At 48.2% G+C, this 18,857-nt stretch overlaps 1 protein-coding gene across 2 annotated transcripts in view; it reads left to right on the top strand.

Moving 5' to 3' along the window:
- Positions 1-18,857, top strand: part of SNRNP200 (small nuclear ribonucleoprotein U5 subunit 200) — a 45,280-nt gene that overhangs the window by 22,661 nt on the left and 3,762 nt on the right. For both annotated transcript variants that reach the window (XM_058667591.1, XM_058667590.1), the window contains exons 10-36: positions 926-1,009; positions 1,096-1,269; positions 1,569-1,706; positions 1,933-2,088; positions 2,614-2,784; positions 3,919-4,112; positions 4,340-4,463; positions 7,182-7,331; positions 7,543-7,653; positions 8,084-8,215; positions 9,260-9,448; positions 10,109-10,306; positions 10,666-10,818; positions 10,937-11,017; positions 11,271-11,354; positions 12,018-12,124; positions 12,425-12,543; positions 12,698-12,852; positions 12,970-13,159; positions 13,340-13,513; positions 15,036-15,196; positions 15,453-15,680; positions 16,025-16,216; positions 16,309-16,487; positions 16,667-16,818; positions 17,390-17,498; positions 18,566-18,674. In XM_058667591.1, coding sequence (XP_058523574.1) covers positions 926-1,009; positions 1,096-1,269; positions 1,569-1,706; positions 1,933-2,088; positions 2,614-2,784; positions 3,919-4,112; positions 4,340-4,463; positions 7,182-7,331; positions 7,543-7,653; positions 8,084-8,215; positions 9,260-9,448; positions 10,109-10,306; positions 10,666-10,818; positions 10,937-11,017; positions 11,271-11,354; positions 12,018-12,124; positions 12,425-12,543; positions 12,698-12,852; positions 12,970-13,159; positions 13,340-13,513; positions 15,036-15,196; positions 15,453-15,680; positions 16,025-16,216; positions 16,309-16,487; positions 16,667-16,818; positions 17,390-17,498; positions 18,566-18,674 — 4,014 coding nt within the window. The remainder of the gene's footprint in view (positions 1-925; positions 1,010-1,095; positions 1,270-1,568; positions 1,707-1,932; positions 2,089-2,613; positions 2,785-3,918; positions 4,113-4,339; positions 4,464-7,181; positions 7,332-7,542; positions 7,654-8,083; positions 8,216-9,259; positions 9,449-10,108; positions 10,307-10,665; positions 10,819-10,936; positions 11,018-11,270; positions 11,355-12,017; positions 12,125-12,424; positions 12,544-12,697; positions 12,853-12,969; positions 13,160-13,339; positions 13,514-15,035; positions 15,197-15,452; positions 15,681-16,024; positions 16,217-16,308; positions 16,488-16,666; positions 16,819-17,389; positions 17,499-18,565; positions 18,675-18,857) is intronic.

Below are 18,857 nucleotides of genomic sequence, written 5' to 3' on the forward strand. Positions count from 1 at the left end.
GTGGGCATTTACGGAGTGAACCAGTAAATGAAAGATCTCTCTCCTTCCCCCTTTCAATTTTTTTAGAAAGGTAAGTTCAGTGGTAGTTGTGGTGCAGCCTGTTAAGCTGGCAGTTGAGACACTGTAAACTTGCCTCTGCTTGCAGTTCAGCTTTGTGCTGATGTACACTCTGAGACGCAGCAGATGATGGCTCGGGTGCTTGGGTGTTCCCAGCCACCCACATCCCAGGTAGGTTTCTGGAGTCCTGGCTTTGTCCCGGCCAGCTGTTGTAGGCATATGGGGAGTGAACCAGTGTTTGGAAGAGATCTTTCTTTCTGTTTCCATGTCTTCCAATAAATAATAAAAACTCAATGTTTGAACTTAAAAAAAGCAAAGTTTTGTCAGGGCAAAGAAATTTGGAAATCCATGCAGATGGGATCTTTAGAAAGTTAATGGAAAATGCATATTATTTGAAGCTGCATGGATTTCAATTTTCTGTTTACACTAAAGTAAGCTTAAACCTTCTAATTCCATTTCTATGGAAATTTTTTGTTTTTGTTTTAGTTCTGTCTATTTATTTGAAAGTGCAAATTACAGAGAGAGGGGAGACAGAGAAAGCTTCCATCCATTAGTTTGCAGTCCAGATGGCACAATGGCCAGAGCTGGACCAGGTTGAAGCCAGGAGCCAAGTCTTCCCTCAAGTCTCCCACATGGGTGCTGGGGCCCCCAAACTGGACTAGAAGTGGAGTTGCTGGGACTTGAACCAGCACCCTTATGAGGTGCTGGTATGGCAGATGGTGGCTTAACCCAGTGTGTTACCTGTGGAACTTGTCAAAGTGCCCTCGTAGGAGTCAGCTCCTGTAAGTTATCTCAGATGGGAACCGGGAAGGATAAAACCCAGGCCAGTGATGACAGCCTTCAACTTTTTTCCTTTCACCACCTGCAGGAGGAACGGTCCCGGAGAGAGCGTGTGCGCCAGTCCCGAATGGATACAGATCTGGAGACCATGGATCTGGACCAGGGTGGAGAGGTAGGGGACAAGGCGCTTCCCAGGCCATGGCAGGTGGCACATTTGCCGGCTCGCTCACTTCTTTGTATTGCTTGTCACATTTCTAGGCACTGGCTCCACGGCAAGTGCTGGACTTGGAGGACCTGGTGTTTACTCAGGGGAGCCACTTCATGGCCAATAAACGCTGTCAGCTTCCCGATGGATCCTTCCGTCGCCAGCGTAAGGGCTATGAAGAGGTGCATGTGCCTGCCCTGAAGCCCAAGCCCTTTGGCTCCGAAGAAGTGAGTGAATTGCTTTTCTCAGTTCTCTGTTCAGTTCACCTCTCTTCATACCTGTTGGATTTTACCCATTGTCCACAAGGTAGCCCAGTCTCATGGTTAACTTTGCCCCAGCAATGGATGCTGCTGCAGTTTTTTCCCCCCCTTTCTGGTTTTGAGCCCAGAATGGTATCGATCTCTCTAGATTGACCTTTAGTGAGAGAGTTACACAGAGATTGCCACGGAATGAAATCCTCATAATCCCGCAGAACCTGATCATTTACTCAAGAATGCTGCTAATGTGTTAGGAATATTTCTTCTAGCAACTGCTCCCGGTGGAGAAGCTGCCCAAGTATGCGCAGGCTGGATTCGAAGGCTTCAAAACCCTGAATCGGATCCAGAGTAAACTGTACCGTGCTGCCCTGGAGACGGACGAGAATCTGCTGCTCTGTGCTCCTACTGTAAGTTCAACTCTGCTGGCTTTTCAAGTGGAAAGTGATGTAATTTTGGTGGCAAGATTATTCTTCATCTCACTTCTACCTTCTAGTCCTTTACTTGATAGAACAAATGTTGAGTGGTAGGATAAAGTGCCTGGGATGCACTGCCGTTTTGGAGATAAGCCCATAGAAGTTAAAGGAGTGGTGATACCCGGTGAGGAAGCCCTCACATCCCTAACTGCTCTCTTAGGGTGCCGGAAAGACCAACGTGGCTCTCATGTGTATGCTCCGAGAGATAGGCAAGCACATCAACATGGATGGCACCATCAATGTGGATGACTTCAAGATCATCTACATTGCCCCCATGCGGTCCTTGGTGCAGGAGATGGTGGGCAGCTTTGGCAAGGTAAGGGGGTGGAGCTTCCTCGGGTAAGTGCCAGGTACAGCTATCAATCAGACTATTGGGAACAGTACTGTATACCGCTGCTTCTTGCAGTAGGGCATCCCTGGAATGCGTTCCATTTTAAATTCAGAACTTGACCCAGGCTTAGAGGTTTCTGAAGCAAGAATTTCTGGACCACCGTTTACGAAAGGTTTATTTGCCATTTTTCTTTCACCCTCTCCATGGTGGTTTTCTGCGCTTGGTGTCTCGTGTCACTGACATTTATGAGGCAACACACAGATGTGGTTGTTAATAGATGTAGTGGCGGTGGTCTAGGTTGCATGATCCGTGGGTAGCTGTTATTTTGTGTGCAGAGCTCCTAGAGTTCTGTGTGCTTCATTTGCTTGAGTGAAACTTGGGTTTGCTTTGAAAAATGAATGAGTTACTTGATGCCTCCTCCTAATACTCCATACTCAGAGTATATCCAAGCAGGTATGGTGCCCAGGCCCTGTTGTGAATTCTTGCCTGACACAGCTCTCCTCTACCTAGCGCTTGGCCACTTACGGCATCACCGTTGCTGAGCTCACTGGGGACCATCAGCTGTGCAAGGAAGAGATCAGCGCCACTCAGATCATTGTGTGCACACCCGAGAAGTGGGACATCATCACCCGCAAGGGCGGCGAGCGCACCTACACCCAGCTCGTGCGGCTCATCATTCTGGTGAGGGGGGTGCTCTGGGCTGCCGGTGCCAGTTGAAATCGTAGAGGGCTTGCTGGGTTTTAATGCTGAATACTTCTTCAGAGCCTTTCTGTAGGCTTCAGGCTTTGCACTGACAGCCATGTCAGCTTTGCTGTTAGCATTCAATGAGAATCTGCGTGTAGTTTCCCAGCAGGGTTTTAGTGTTTGTCACATTCTTCTTGATATGTTTTGTAGAAGTCTAAAATACTTACAAACACATCTAAAAAGACTGACAACAGACTAACCCTGTTTTTCCAGAACATTGATTAAATAATTCACTGTGCAAGAGAATGCGTCAGGAGTCCAGGGTATTGTGATCCAGAGTCAGCAAGACCGGAGGTGTCTGTGGGTCTGAGAGCTGAGAGCTGTTTCTTTGAGGTCTCTAGGAAAGTCAGAGGGTACCTCCCTTGCCGGTTCTCCTTGTGCTAGGACAGAGGTTGACAATCTGGCTACTGCTTCTGTTTTATTGGAACATACCCATACCTGTTTGCTTATGTTTTGTTAACAGCTCTGTTTGCTACATGACAGAGTTGAATTTTTGTAGGTTCACAAGCCCAAACTTTTGACTCTGTGGCTTGTAAGAAAATGTTGCCAGCCCCGCTTGAGAGCCTTGCCACTGCAACCCTGATCCATGCAGGACAGCAGCAGATTGGCACAGAGGCTTGTTAGGAAGTGGGATCCCTGGCTCTCCCTGTACCCACAGTCTGCATGTGAACAAGATCCCTGTCTCCCCTAGCGTGTTGGAATTTGAGAAGCAGTCGATCCCTTGGTGGTGTTTATTCTTTAAAGGCACCCGAGAGATGTTGAAGTGTTATTTCAGAAAATTTGATCTGATCAGATGCTTTGTGTTTTTCATGTGGAAATTGACCCTTAAGTAAAGTTATAAGCTTATTTACACGAGTACCAGATTTTTCTTGCTGTCAAATGGAGCAAAGTAGCGCGTAGTTCATGGTGAATTCTACTGAATTTGTGTTTCTCTGGCTCAATTCTCTCGCTGCCTTCTCTTGTCTTTATTCTGCATGTTTGGTTATATGTCTACAAAATGAAACTGGTCTTAGGGAAGGGGGCTGCATTTCCTTTCTGCTGGAGGTAATTTGCTACCCTCTCATTATCTAGGATGAGATCCATCTTCTCCATGATGACAGAGGTCCTGTGCTGGAGGCATTGGTGGCCAGGGCCATCCGAAACATTGAGATGACTCAAGAAGATGTCCGGCTCATTGGTCTCAGTGCGACCCTCCCCAACTATGAAGATGTAGCCACCTTTTTACGTGTTGACCCTGCCAAGGGCCTCTTCTACTTTGACAACAGGTATAAGGAAAGATCGGGGGTGGGAGGATTTCAGCTAAGGTGACTTTCCTGTTCTCTGTCCCCCTTTTCAAGGAGTATGCGCTGCTAAGTTGAGTTTTAGAAGGGTCTTTGGGTTTCACTGGTGTGAAATCAAGATGTGGGGTATTCCTTCTGGCGGTGAGGGGCATTGTTTCTTCCTTCAGTGTTCTGCTAATGAAAGCTTCATGTTCTAACTGTTGAACTTGCAGCTTCCGGCCGGTGCCTCTGGAGCAGACCTACGTGGGTATCACGGAGAAGAAAGCTATCAAACGTTTCCAGATCATGAATGAAATAGTCTATGAGAAGATTATGGAGCATGCTGGGAAAAATCAGGTCTGTCGATGGTCTCTTGTATAAAAAATACATGAATACTGTTCCTTTGAGCTTTGTTTTACTGATAACCAGGGAAGATGGATTGATAAAATACTACATAAAGTAGCAATATAAGAAATGAAATAGGGTTACTACTGAATATGCCACTAAAAGGATAAGGGAATGCTATACATTTTTTTTTTAAAGATTTATTCATTTTTATTACAGCCAGATATACACAGAGGAGGAGAGACAGAGAGGAAGATCTTCCGTCCGATGATTCACTCCCCAAGTGAGTCGCAACGGGCCGATGTGCGCCGATCCGAAGCCAGGAACCTGGAACCTCTTCCGGGTCTCCCACACGGGTGCACTGTCCCAATGCATTGGGCCGTCCTCCACTGCTTTCCCAGGCCACAAGCAGGGAGCTGGATGGGAAGTGGAGCTGCCGGGATTAGAACCGGCGCCCATATGGGATCCCGGGGCGTTCAAGGTGAGGACTTTAGCCGCTAGGCCACGCCGCCGGGCCCTATACATTTTTTTTTTAAGGTTTATTTATTTATTTATTTGAAAAAGTTGGAGAAGGAGAGAGAACTCTTTTAATTGGAAGGGCAGAACTACAAGAGAGAAGGAGAGACAAAGATCTTCCATCTGCTGGTTCACGCCCCAGGTGGCCACAATGGCTGGAGCTGAAGCGGTGCAAACCAGGAACCAGGAGCTTTTTCTGGGTCTCCCACATGGATGTGGAGTCCCAAGGTGTTTGCCCATCCTCTACTGCTTTCCCATGCCACAAGCACGGAGCTGAAAGGGAAGTGGAGCAGCAGGCATACGAACTGGTACCCATGTGGGATGCCAGCGCATGTAAGGCGAGGACTTTAGACACTAGGCTGCTACACTGGGCCCTATGAATATCTTGATGCTCATAAATTTGACAGTAAAAACTGAACCAATTTCCTGTTAGCAACCAACTTCCAAAGCAGCATAGGCGAAATGGTGAACATGAGTAGTCTTGTAGCCACCAAGGACACTGGATTTGAAATTTAAAAGCTCCCCTCAAAAACATTCTCACACTAAGGAATCTGCAGTATCAAGAGTCCTTAGAGGACAGACTTGGGGTGTTTTACACTAAATCAACATGGTGGAAATAAAAGTGAAAACTAGTTTCCAAATTCAAAACTAGTTTGGAATGATATTTTACTAGAAAATTACCATTTTTTTTTAAAGATGTATTTATTTTATTACAAAGTCAGATATACAGAGAGGAGGAGAGACAGAGAGGAAGATCTTCCATCCGATGATTCACTCCCCAAGTTAGCCGCAACGGGGCCGATGTGCGCGCCGATCTGAAGCCAGGAACCAGGAACCTCTTCTGGGTCTCCCACGCAGGTGCAGGGTCCTAATGCATTGGGCCATCCTCGACTGCTTTCCCAGTCCACAAGCAGGGAGCTGGATGGGAAGTGGAGCTGCCGGGATTAGAACCGGCGCCCATATGAGATCCCGGGGCTTTCAAGGCGAGGACTTTAGCCACTAGACCACGCCGCCGGGCCCAATTACCATGTTTTTTTAAATTAAATTTTACATTTAGCAGTATTACAGGAAGAAAGAAAAGGTGGCAGGTTATGCATTTTATTTATTTATTTATTTATTTTTTAAAGATTTATTCATTTTATTACAAAGTCAGATGTACAGAGAGAAGGAGAGACAGAGAGGAAGATCCTCTGTCCGATGATTCACTCCCCAAGTGAGCCGCAACGGGCCGATCCGAAGCCGGGAACCTGGAACCTCTTCCAGGTCTCCCACACGGGTGCAGGGTCCCAAGGCATTGGGCTGTCCTCAACTGCTTTCCCAGGCCACAAGCAGGGAGCTGGATGGGAAGTGGAGCTGCCGGGATTAGAACCGGCGCCCATATGGGATCCCGGGGCTTTCAAGGTGAGGACTTAAGCCACTAGGCCACGCCACCAGGCCCAGGTTATGCATTTTATAAAGAAACAAATGGTTTGTATGATTTTTTTTTTTTTTTTTTTTTTTCTTTTAAAAAAAGATTTATTTACTTATTTTAAAGAGCCACAGAGAGAAAAGGAGAAAAGAGGAGAGAGGGAGAAAGATCTTCCATCCCTGGCTCACTCTCCAGAAAGCTGCCATGACCCAGCCTGAGCCAGGCCTAAGCCGGGAGCTTCTTTTGGATCTCCCCTGTTGGTGGCAGGGGCCCCAACACTTGAGCCATCTTCCATTGCTTTTCTCAGGCTAATAGCAGTGAGCTGGATTCGAAGTGGAACTGTCACCCTTATGAGATGCTGACATTGTAGAAGGTAGCTTTACTTGCTATACCACAGCACTGCTCCCAAAGAAAGTTTTTTAGCACTAAATACCAGGAAGACTTTATTTCATATGGAATTTTACTAATCTCAGACTTAATTTCATAAGCCCTTTTATAAATGATAGGGAATTTAGCTCTTATTTTGCAGAAGCATATTTATGTGGCTTAGACAAATTAAATGCCTTAACACAATTGTTAAGGTTCTTGAATTTAATGCATGGTATATTTAAACTTTCTGTTCAAGATAGCAAATTAGACTGAATTTTAGTTTCCTAACTCCAAGGATTTGTGGCTGTGTTTGGTGGGTTCTTAGCGGTCATCACTTCTCTTCCCAGGGCCTTGGCTTTTGGTTATGGTATGTGCTGCGTCCTGGCTGCTGGTGCTGTGGCTTTGACTGTAGGAAATTGATTTTGGTTTTTCTTTAGGTGCTGGTGTTTGTCCACTCCCGGAAGGAGACCGGAAAGACAGCCAGAGCCATCCGAGACATGTGCCTGGAGAAGGACACGCTGGGCCTGTTTCTGAGGGAGGGCTCAGCCTCCACAGAGGTCCTTCGGACAGAAGCGGAGCAGTGTAAGGTGAGGAAGGACCAACCTGTCTCATTCTTCCCTCATGAGTGGCTTCATCCAAGGTTGGTCTTGTCTTCTTCTGGATGTTTTGCATAGGTGAAGCTTGGTTATGGTTTTGTGGAATGGGGTAAGGAACAGCATCTTAAGTAAAGAGATATCCTTAGTCTTCAGGAGAACTCCACAGGAAGACTTGCCTCATTCTCTCTTCTTTGTCACATAGAACCTGGAGCTGAAGGATCTTCTGCCCTATGGGTTTGCTATTCATCATGCAGGCATGACCAGAGTTGACCGAACGCTTGTGGAAGATCTGTTTGCTGATAAACATATTCAGGTGAGGGAGGAGCGAAGCTTGTGGGGAGTGGGTGATCAAGGCTTCATGACATATGTTTGTTTCTGACCCAGTTAGCCCATGTCATTACTTCATGCCCCTTTCTGCACTTTGACATGAGTGAGTCACTGGTGTCTTGTAGGGTAACCTGTATTTTACTAATAAGATTATTAAGTGATTGATATTGGTCTGCACATTGACTCTTGGCTATCTCTGGAACCTTGAAAAGTTATTTCTTGATTCAGTGGGGAACTCTTTCCTCTTGATTCTGGTGACAAAGGGATAAATATTAGCCCCCATACCCTGATCTTCAGTCCTGGCCACACTCCCAGTCCTGATAATAGCACTGAGGCAGGTTTCCTGGAGAAGACAGAGAAAACAGCCCTCAAGTGTTGATGTCTTTTTGCCTTATGACTTTGCCTTGCCTCTGCAGGTTTTAGTTTCTACTGCAACCCTGGCCTGGGGTGTGAATCTCCCTGCACATACAGTCATTATCAAGGGCACCCAGGTGTACAGCCCGGAGAAGGGGCGCTGGACAGAACTTGGAGCGCTGGACATTCTGCAGGTAATGATCAGGGGAGTGTATTGTAGGTGAGGAAAAGTATCATTTGCTTGAAATGCCAGGATGCTGCAAGGCCAAGTTCTGTAACATAAAAATCCTGAATCAAAACCAGAAGAGTCTTTTTGTTTATGAAAATATACTTTATTTATTTGAAATTCAGAGTGATAGAGAGGCAGAAAAGAGATCTTCCATATGGTGATGCAGGCTGAATTCAGGAGCCAGAACCTCCATCTGGGTCTCCCACTTGGGTGGCAGGGACCCAGGTGCTTAGGCCATCTTCTGCTGCTTTCCTGGACACATTAGCAGGGAGCTGGATTGGGAGCAGGCAGCTGGGATTCAAACTGGTGCTGCAGAATAGGGTGCCAGTACTCCAAAACAGCAGCTTAACTCTACATCACGGTGCTGGCCATCAGAGTTCTCTCTTTAAAAAAACAAAAGCAAAAACAAACTAAAGGAAGATTTGTTTATTTTGAAGGCAGGATGACAGAGATATTTATGTGATAGTTCACTTTCCAGATACCCTCAACAGTTAAGGCTTGTTATTTTGAAGCCAGGAGCCAGCAACTTCTATCTGAGTCTCCCAAATGGATGACAAGGGTCCAACTACTTCAGCCATCATTTGTTGCCTCCTAGGTATATTGGCAAGAAGCTGAATTAGAAGCATCGAGTAGCTGAGGTTTCTATTTTACGTTATTGAGAGACAGGGCGCTCCCATGCTTTTTTCACTCCCTAAATGACTACTAGAGTTCTTGGCTGGGACCAAAAACTGGAGCAAGGCACTCTATCCAAGTTTCCCATAAGCATGACAAAAAGCCATTTGCTTGGGCAACCACCTGCTGCTTCCTAAGGAATGCATTAGCATGAAGCAGAACTCAGGAGTAAAGCCACATACCCATCCATCCTAGACACTACAATGTAGGCTGTGGTTGTCTTAACAGCTAGGCCAAATAGCTGCAGCCCCTTGCCCCGTTGTTTTTAACTTACTGAACTATGCTACAGAAAAACGAAGTTTTCCTGCTTTAGCACTCATGGTTTGTTGTCTCTCAGATGCTGGGACGTGCCGGCCGACCCCAGTATGACACCAAGGGCGAAGGCATCCTCATCACATCTCATGGCGAGCTGCAGTACTACCTGTCCCTCCTCAACCAGCAGCTTCCTATTGAGAGTCAGATGGTGTCGAAGCTGCCGGACATGCTCAATGCCGAAATTGTGCTGGGGAATGTCCAGAATGCGAAGGTAGGGCGGTGCTGGTGCCCTGGGTGTGGCCTCCCCCAAGGAGACTGAGGTACCGGGGTGCTCTCTATCATGGTGCTTCAGGATAGCTCAGGCAGCACCTTCTACTGCCTGCATCCACATCTTGAGTGGAAGCATCTCAGGTCTGGCACACAGTTCTGTTTTCAGATCTTAGGAAGGACTCTGTCATTTTCTTTCTTTTTCTTTTTCTTTTTCTTTCTTTTTCTTTTTATGATGATTTTTATTGAAAAGTCAGATATACAGAAAAGAGGAGAGATAGAGAGGAAGATCTTCCATCTGTTGATTCACTCCCCAAGTGACCGCAATGGCTGCAGCTGAGCCATTCCAGAGCGAGGAGCCTCTTCCAGGTCTCCCATGCAGGTACAGGGTTCCAAGGCTATGGGCTGTCCTTGACTGCTTTCCCGGGCTACGAGCAGGGAGCTAGATAGGAAGCAGGACTCATGTGGGATCCCAGTACATGCAAGGTGAGGACTTCAGCCACTAGGCTACCATGCTGGGCCCAGGACTATTATCATTTTCATAGGGACATATTATAATAAGCATTCATAAAGTGACATACATGTAGCTTATGTACAGTGATACAGCTTTCCGTTTGGACATTAGGGCTTCTCTATGGTAAGAACCACAAGCTGTCTCTTGTAGGATGCAGTGAATTGGCTGGGCTATGCCTACCTGTACATCCGTATGCTGCGATCCCCCACCCTCTATGGCATCTCTCATGATGATCTGAAGGGAGATCCTCTGCTGGATCAGCGCCGACTAGATCTGGTGCACACTGCTGCCTTGATGCTGGACAAAAACAATCTGGTCAAGTATGATAAGAAGACAGGTAACTTCCAGGTAAGTGAAGCAAGGGTTTTGAGATGTAGTGTTTTCACATTTCTCTTTATTTGAGTACTGCCTCTCAAATTACTGTTGCAGTGGGTGGGATTGGATTGTGACCTTTGAAACTAGGAATTTCTAAAATGTGGCTGCCTTTTCTGGAACAAGATGGATAATTCAGTTTTCTTGTTTGCATGAACATCAGTTCATTATAGGCCAGTTTATCAGGCCGTCTTTCTGCGTGTCCCTGGGACATGCGTTTCTACTTTTAGTTGTCTGATTTGAACATTCACCTTTAGGACACTCACCGGCTGCCTACAGTTGGAACTTGGAGCTCATTAATGGTCGGTGCTTGATTCAGCCTTCCTTCTCACCAGGTGACAGAACTGGGCCGGATAGCCAGCCACTATTACATCACCAACGATACAGTGCAGACATACAACCAGTTGCTAAAACCCACCCTGAGTGAGATTGAACTTTTCAGAGTCTTCTCATTGTCTTCAGAGTTCAAGAACATCACTGTGAGAGAGGTGAGCCTCTACAGTCTGTTTAGAGGGGAGTAGAGGACTAGAGTCACTGCCAAGCTGTTGGTGGCTTCCCTCCTTGGTCTCTTGGCTTTTTCTTAGACCAGTTTGCTCCTTGTGGTAGGAGGAGAAGCTGGAGCTGCAGAAGTTGCTGGAGAGGGTGCCCATTCCTGTAAAGGAAAGCATTGAGGAGCCCAGTGCCAAGGTGAGCCCACCTGTTCTTTGCTTTGGCTGTGGGATCAGGTCGTTTGCATAATCTTCCAAAAATCGAACCATGATTGTAAGGTTGTGTGTGGTGACTCCCACCTCCCAGTTTTCTGCATCCTCCTCACATTGTTTCTGTGGAGTGGCAGTTTCATGTCTGTAGAAGATCTGCCTGCATGCCAGAGCAGAAAGTAATTCACGGCCATGGCTTGTTTGTGATCGGCCTCCCGCTGGCTGACCTTGCTTCTTTCCAGATCAACGTGCTTCTCCAAGCCTTCATCTCCCAGCTGAAACTGGAGGGCTTTGCGCTGATGGCTGACATGGTGTATGTTACCCAGGTGAGGGCAGAATTACACCGAGGCTACAAGAAGGAGGAAAAGATGGTTTGTGTGCTGTAGGTGTCCTAGAGAAAGAAGCCCAGAACTGATGAAAAAGAAGGAAAAAGAAGGCTGTGCCTGGGTTGACTAGTTGGTTGATGGGTGTGTGGTATAGCTTTCTTGTACTGATCCCGAGCATATGGGAGACGTTAGGTCCTAAAGGGGGAAAACGAGGAAGCTGCTGGGCGCTCTGAAGGAGGATGAGCTCTGGAGGCTGCAGTGTTCAGTCCCAGCAGAGAAGGGCCTGCCCCCTGGCTGCAGGGCTCAGAGTCGGAGCAGCAAAGAGTTTCTGTAGCTACCTTTGTCTTTAAGAGCGGGTCCCCAGTACCTTCACGTTCGCTGAACCCTAAATGAGTCAGCAGTTTTTATCTGGATGTTTTTTAAATGGATGCTAAATGAAAATGTTGTGCAGTAGCTGTGAACTGCATTTCTCAAAATAGTCCTTCATTCAGCAGTCATGTACTTTGTAGAAAAGAAAAAGGAATAATCCCCCAGGGGATTGAGGTTCTGGGAGTGGGTGAGTAGTTTCATTAGACCTAAAGGGAATTAGGTTGTGGGTAGAGTAGCTTCACCAGACCCAGGGGTGGTGGAGACTTAACCGTGGGAATTTTCTTCTTTCCCTAGTCGGCTGGCCGCTTGATGCGGGCGATTTTTGAGATTGTCTTGAACCGAGGTTGGGCACAGCTCACAGACAAGACTTTGAATCTCTGCAAGATGATTGACAAACGCATGTAAGGACCCATTAGGCCTGAGGCTGGCTGTCATTTGTTGGGGGTCCCCAGACTGAATGGATTGGGATCCATCTGATCTCTGGTCCTGAGGCTTGAAGGGTGATGTGAACCTGGGAGAAGTTAAGGAGAAGGGAGCCCCCTGAGGGCAGGGTGGGGATGGCAGTTATCAGGGTTGACTCTCTGCTTTCACTGCTGCAGTTCTCAGAGAACTCTGGACACAGCTAACCTATTGGAAGTGGCCGTTAGGGCATTTGCTACACTCCTGTAGAAGGGACCAACAGCTTTTATCTTCCTGGGTAGGTGGCAGTCCATGTGTCCTCTGCGCCAGTTCCGCAAACTACCTGAGGAAGTGGTGAAGAAGATTGAGAAGAAAAACTTCCCGTTTGAGCGTCTCTATGATCTGAATCATAACGAGATAGGTGTGTGAGAGGCTCTCGTCCCTCTGGGCTATACACAACGCAGATTGCTGGCTTAGCCAGCACTCACCAGCTCCTGGGGCTTGGCCACCAATAACCTGTGTACGTTACGCTAGGCTGGCTGGGTCGCAGCTTCCACTTCTCATTTTTTAACTAGGGGAGCTTATCCGAATGCCAAAGATGGGGAAGACCATCCACAAATATGTCCACCTGTTTCCCAAACTGGAGCTGTCAGTGCACTTGCAGCCTATCACACGTTCTACCCTGAAAGTGGAGCTGACCATCACCCCAGATTTCCAGTGGGATGAAAAAGTAAGATTTTGCTGGTTCTCGGGGTCGGGTAGGAAGGAAGAAGAATGTGGGAACTGGGCTGGAGGTGCTGAGCTCTCTAGCCGGCTCATGTTCCTTTTACTTGTGTGTGTTTGGTAGGTCCACGGTTCTTCAGAGGCATTCTGGATTCTGGTGGAGGATGTGGACAGCGAGGTGATCCTGCACCATGAATACTTCCTGCTCAAGGCCAAGTACGCCCAGGACGAGCATCTCATTACGTTCTTCGTGCCTGTCTTTGAACCACTGCCCCCTCAGTACTTCATCCGAGTGGTGTCTGACCGCTGGCTCTGTGAGTATGCCCTGGGAACATGCCCCTCGAGGACCATAGACTTTCTTGCTCTCTGTCCTGGGCTTGGCTTTGCTGGGAAGAAGTGATGGCTCAAGCTGCTGAGGGTTTCCATGTTCATTGGCTCTGGAGGTCTGCTAAGCAAAGCTGGAACACTCATGATTTGCTGTGTCTTTCTGGCAGCCTGCGAGACTCAGCTGCCTGTCTCCTTCAGACACCTAATCCTGCCAGAGAAGTACCCTCCTCCCACTGAGCTTTTGGACCTGCAGCCCTTGCCCGTGTCTGCTCTGAGAAACAGCGCGTTTGAGAGCCTTTACCAAGATAAATTTCCCTTCTTCAATCCCATCCAGACTCAAGGTGGGTGTTCGTGTTGCTGGCTAGTTGGTTTCCTTAAGAGGCCTTTTTATCTACCCTTAAAGTATATGTATTAATTTGAGAGGTAGGAAAATAGTTCCCATCGAGCAGTTCACACACCAGTGCTTTCAGCAGTTAGGGCTCGGCCAGGGTTGAAGGCTGGAGCTGAGAACAGGATCTTTCTCCCATGATGGGTGCAGAAATCCAGTTACTGGAGTCAGTAGCTGGAAATTGGTCCCGGGAACTCCAGTGTGGGATGCAGGCATCTTAGCCTCTAGGCTGAACCCCTGCTCCCCACCATGCCCCAGAGGCCTTTTGAGGGTACCTAGGAGCCTGTATTCTGCAACAGGCTTGGAAGCAGGCATTCAAGTTCTTGGTAGACTTGACTGCTGAGCACCATGGCAGGGTCCATTTGGACCCTTTGCTCTCTACAAAGCCCTTGGCTCCCGCTGGGTTTGTTTTGCCCCTCTGTGTGTCTCACTGAGGAGGTGACTGGAACAAGGCCTTACTGTATGAGTGGTTTCTCAGATTCCGGCTTTTAGATTCTTGCCCCGATGCTCAGGTGCTGCACTGGGAGTGTAGTATTGATCGAAGCCTCTTCTCCCACCTGGTTGTACGTGACAGTAACGTTCACACAACGCACACTGTGCTCGGAGTGCTTGGCTGAGAACAATACCATTGTCATCTCTGTTATTCCTCCTGCCTGTCCTAAGGGTCTAACTCTCTGAGCTTCTGCCATCAGTATTCCATTTTGTGTATGGGGAAACAAGTGTGAACAGGTACCTGGCTGTACTAGCTAATACATAGTAGAACCTGGATTCTAATTTAGTCTTGATGCCAGGGCGTAGGCTCTTCCCTTCCGTGTTATTTGCAGGAAATGCAAAATAGGATTGGAGGAACAAAGAATGCTGCTCTATTCCCTTTATTCTGCGTCCTGGTCCCTGAGAAGCAAAGCAGGATGGTTAGCTTCTTTAGCTTTCATTGTCCCACAGATCTCCAGGGGACACAGCAGCCAGGGCCAGCGCTGGTGACTCGTGTGCCACCGGGCCTTTGTTTGCATCCTACAGCTGACTGCCCTCGTTCCAGGGTAATCCTCAGGCTTTTTTCTTTTTTTTTTTTTTTAAGATTTGTTCATTATTTTTATTGGAAAGGCATATATACAGAGAGGAGGAGAAACAGAGAGGAAGATCTTTCTTCTGTCCAATGGTTCACTCCTCAAGTAGCCACATGGCCGGATCTGAGCCAATCTGAAGCCAGGAGCTTCTTCCAGGTCTTCCACATGGATGCAGGTTCCCAAGGTTTTTGGCCATCCTCAACTGCTTTCTCAGGTCACAAGCAGGGAGCTGGATGGGAATTGGAACCACCGGGATTAGCACCAGCATCCATATGGGATCCTAGTGTGCTCAAGGCTAGGACTTTAGCTGCTAGGCTATTGCGCTGGGCCGGCATCCTCAGTTTTGATAAGCAGGCCACATCCTACTCTTTCTCCTCCTGTTGTTTACATTGCCTCTCTGTTGCTCTCTAGTGTTTAACACCGTATACAACAGTGACGACAACGTGTTTGTGGGGGCCCCCACGGGCAGCGGGAAGACCATCTGTGCAGAATTTGCTATTCTGCGGATGCTGCTGCAGAACTCGGAGGGGCGCTGTGTCTACATTACCCCCATGGAGGCCCTGGCAGAGCAGGTGTGTGATGGGGTGCTGTGGCAGGTGCATTTCCCCAGAAGCCACGACATGGTTCCACACCAAGGTTTGCCAAGTCTTTGTATAAGTAGGTCATTTCCACAGGTCGGTTGTGCAGAAAAGCCTGCCTCACTTCATGGCTGGTCTGGGACAGGAAAGCAACAGACTTATTGGCTTGTTATATGTTCGGTGAATGGTGCCTGGTGTGACCTCATGCTGTTCTGCCCTCCTTCACCCTGTGTCCTCCCCCTCCCCCCAGGTGTACATGGACTGGTATGAGAAGTTTCAGGACAGGCTCAACAAGAAGGTGGTGCTCCTGACGGGTGAGACCAGCACGGACCTGAAGCTGCTGGGCAAGGGCAACATCATCATCAGCACCCCCGAGAAGTGGGACATCCTGTCCCGGCGGTGGAAGCAGCGCAAGAATGTCCAGAACATCCACCTCTTCGTGGTGGATGAGGTCCACCTCATTGGGGGAGAGAACGGGGTAAGGCTTGGCCCTGCAGCATGGACTAGGGGCTCGGAATGACTAACTGACTGACCTTGGCCTTGGGCCTTGTGTTTGTGTCCGAGGCTGGAGTCTAAGGGATTCTCCTTGGTGAATTCTACATGTTGACTCATTCTAAAAGAATCATGGGAGGTTTCTCTGTAGAACTCTGGGAAACTAGCATTGCAGAATGTTGGCTGATGTGGAGGTGGGGAGGCAGGAGAGCCTCTTATTAGAGGGAATCCGTACATCATTTTGAGGCCATTGAGTGATGTACTGAGGGAATCTAGGGGTGGAGGAGGGGGAACCTGGTCTGGAGTGACTCTTTCTTCCCTCTTTGCCAGCCTGTCCTGGAAGTTATCTGCTCTCGAATGCGCTACATCTCCTCCCAGATTGAGCGGCCCATTCGCATTGTGGCCCTTAGCTCCTCACTCTCGAATGCTAAGGACGTGGCCCACTGGCTGGGTTGCAGTGCCACCTCCACCTTCAACTTCCACCCCAACGTGCGTCCTGTGCCATTGGAGCTGCACATCCAGGTAGGACCCACATGCCCCAGCCTCTGTGGCCGCCAGGACTCCCAGCTAGCCTAGGTTTGGGAACCTCCTCTCTTTGTCTTCTTGGTCTCCAGGGCTTTAACATCAGCCACACGCAAACGCGCCTGCTGTCCATGGCCAAGCCCGTATACCATGCTATCACCAAGCACTCACCCAAGAAGCCTGTCATTGTCTTCGTGCCATCCCGCAAGCAGACCCGCCTCACTGCCATTGACATCCTCACCACCTGTGCAGCGGACATCCAGCGGCAGAGGTGGGCCTGGGGGTGGGAGAGTTAGCTTTGGTGAAGTTGGCCTACCTTGAAGGGTGCTCTTTGAGGACAATGGGGGTTGCCCCCACCTCACCTGTCTCAGGGCCAGGGCATCTTGGCTGGCAGGGTGTCTGCCGCAGACCAGGGTCACTCAGAGCTGACCCAGTGCTTGTGTCATTCAGGTTCTTGCACTGCACCGAGAAGGATCTGATCCCGTACCTGGAGAAGCTGAGTGACAGCACACTCAAAGAAACCCTGCTAAACGGGGTGGGCTACCTACACGAGGGGCTCAGCCCTATGGAGCGGCGCCTGGTGGAACAACTTTTCAGTTCGGGTAAATAAACCACAGGGTGTGGAGTGAGGTGTACCCAAGGCTCCCACTAGGTGGAGCCATGATTCCCCACAGCCTACCAGCTGTTTCCAAAGTACCTTTAGGACTGTTGTGTCAACTTATTTATTCTCCCAAGGAGGTATTTCTAGAACCCAAGACTTGGAGCCACCACGTGGTTTTCCATGGAAACCAGACTCCCTAAGCTGGAGTACACACGGGTACACAGTAGAGCTCTGATTGTCCCTCAGTGCTTCCTTGTGCTGAGCCAGCCTGTGGCTGAGTTGGTGTTAGTACTTGTCCCTATAGTCCTTCATACTACACATTAAGCCTTGCTTTCCCTAGCATTTGGATTCTGTTCCTTACTAACCTCGTTCCTCTGGGATGGTCCTTAGAGCAAGGTGCCAGCAGCCCAGAGCTACCTTTCCAGTAGCATGAGTTAGCTCTCTGAGTCTTGTTGGACCTGCATCCCCACCAGCTCAGTTCTGAATTCTGAAACAGCTGTCTGTGAGTGAGGCAGTGAGCTGGGTTGGTCCAGGACCCTGCCCTCAGGCTGCTTCTCCCCTCTGCTGCTCAGGGGCTATCCAAGTGGTGGTGGCTTCTCGGAGTCTCTGCTGGGGCATGAATGTGGCTGCCCACCTGGTGATCATCATGGACACCCAGTACTATAATGGCAAGATCCACGCGTGAGTATGGTTGGAGCATAATCTGCAAATACAGAGATGCATTATAAAGGAAAGGTGTAAGGGAAAAAGCATGCAGCCAGGAGAGTACTGCAGCCATGTGTCTGGAGATCTTTGTCTTGGGACCTGGGCTAGCAGTGGCTTGTTAGTTCCTGTCCTGCTGCAGCAGGATGGGAACCAGGAAGGTAGAGCCGTGTGTTCTCTTGTTATATGGTTTTGTGTTACCTGAGAGAGTCTGCTTGGGAAGGAAGTTTGCTTCACTGGATTGTTTTGGAGGCTCACAGTCCATGATTAGTGTGGCATCTCATTAGTGTGGGAGGTGTCCAGAGGGAGGTGTCCAGGAAGCAGAGAAGTAGTGCTCACTCCCTATACAGCCATCAATGTTCTGTCACGGGAACTCCACCTGGCAGATGATCCAACCTGTTCACTTCCCAAAGCTGTTGCCTTCAGATGCTGTAGTGGTAACATATCTTCACCCGCTTTAGAATCAATCATTTTCATCTTTAGGACTTAAAACATCTGTATAACTAATAGGCAAACCTTGTTCCACTCAGCAAGCCAGGAAGAATGCTACGCATTATGTCATTAATCTGTGTTTCATAGGTTAGGGAGACTTCACAGACTTGGTTGTGGTCACACACCTGTGTGTCAAGGAATAGAAAGTTCAGTCTTAGAAAAATCTGAATGGTTTATCTTAAATTTTTTTGCCTAAGAAACAGGTTATTTCATGGCTTCATTTTTAATGCTTAAGTCTGCTGCTAGGTTTGGGTTTAAATCTGGAGACTTGACAACCCAGAAAGTATATTTACTTGGAAAGCTTGACTTGTAGACTTAATCCATTAGTAGGGAAGTATTTTTGCTTTTGATATTAGTTAGGTTTATAATCTTGGTTCATGTAACAAATACATGACCCTTACATTAAAAAATATACAAATGAAGCTAGTTCCATTCATAAAAAGTTGAGCAGCACCATTTTGCTTTGATGTGACCACATCTCCCATGTTTATAGTCAGGCTTCCTAGAACAGTCCCCCTGGTGACCCATCTTTCCCCTTGCACTGCTTGTCACAGGTATGTGGATTACCCTATATACGATGTGCTCCAGATGGTGGGCCATGCCAATCGCCCTCTGCAGGACGATGAGGGCCGCTGTGTCATCATGTGTCAGGGCTCCAAAAAGGTCAGTGCTAGGCCTGGACACACCTGTCTACACGTGGCTTTCATTGTAAGCACCTCGGCCAAATGCAGTTTTGCTGCCTTTTCATTTTGCTGTTGCTGGCTCCATCTTATTTCACACACTGCTTACTGCTCGGCCTATGTGGCTAAAGTGCGTCCCATCCCTGTTTTCTGCTATAGATTACAA

This window comes from Ochotona princeps, chromosome 8, assembly GCF_030435755.1.
Source record: "Ochotona princeps isolate mOchPri1 chromosome 8, mOchPri1.hap1, whole genome shotgun sequence".
NCBI classification, from domain to species: domain Eukaryota; kingdom Metazoa; phylum Chordata; class Mammalia; order Lagomorpha; family Ochotonidae; genus Ochotona; species Ochotona princeps.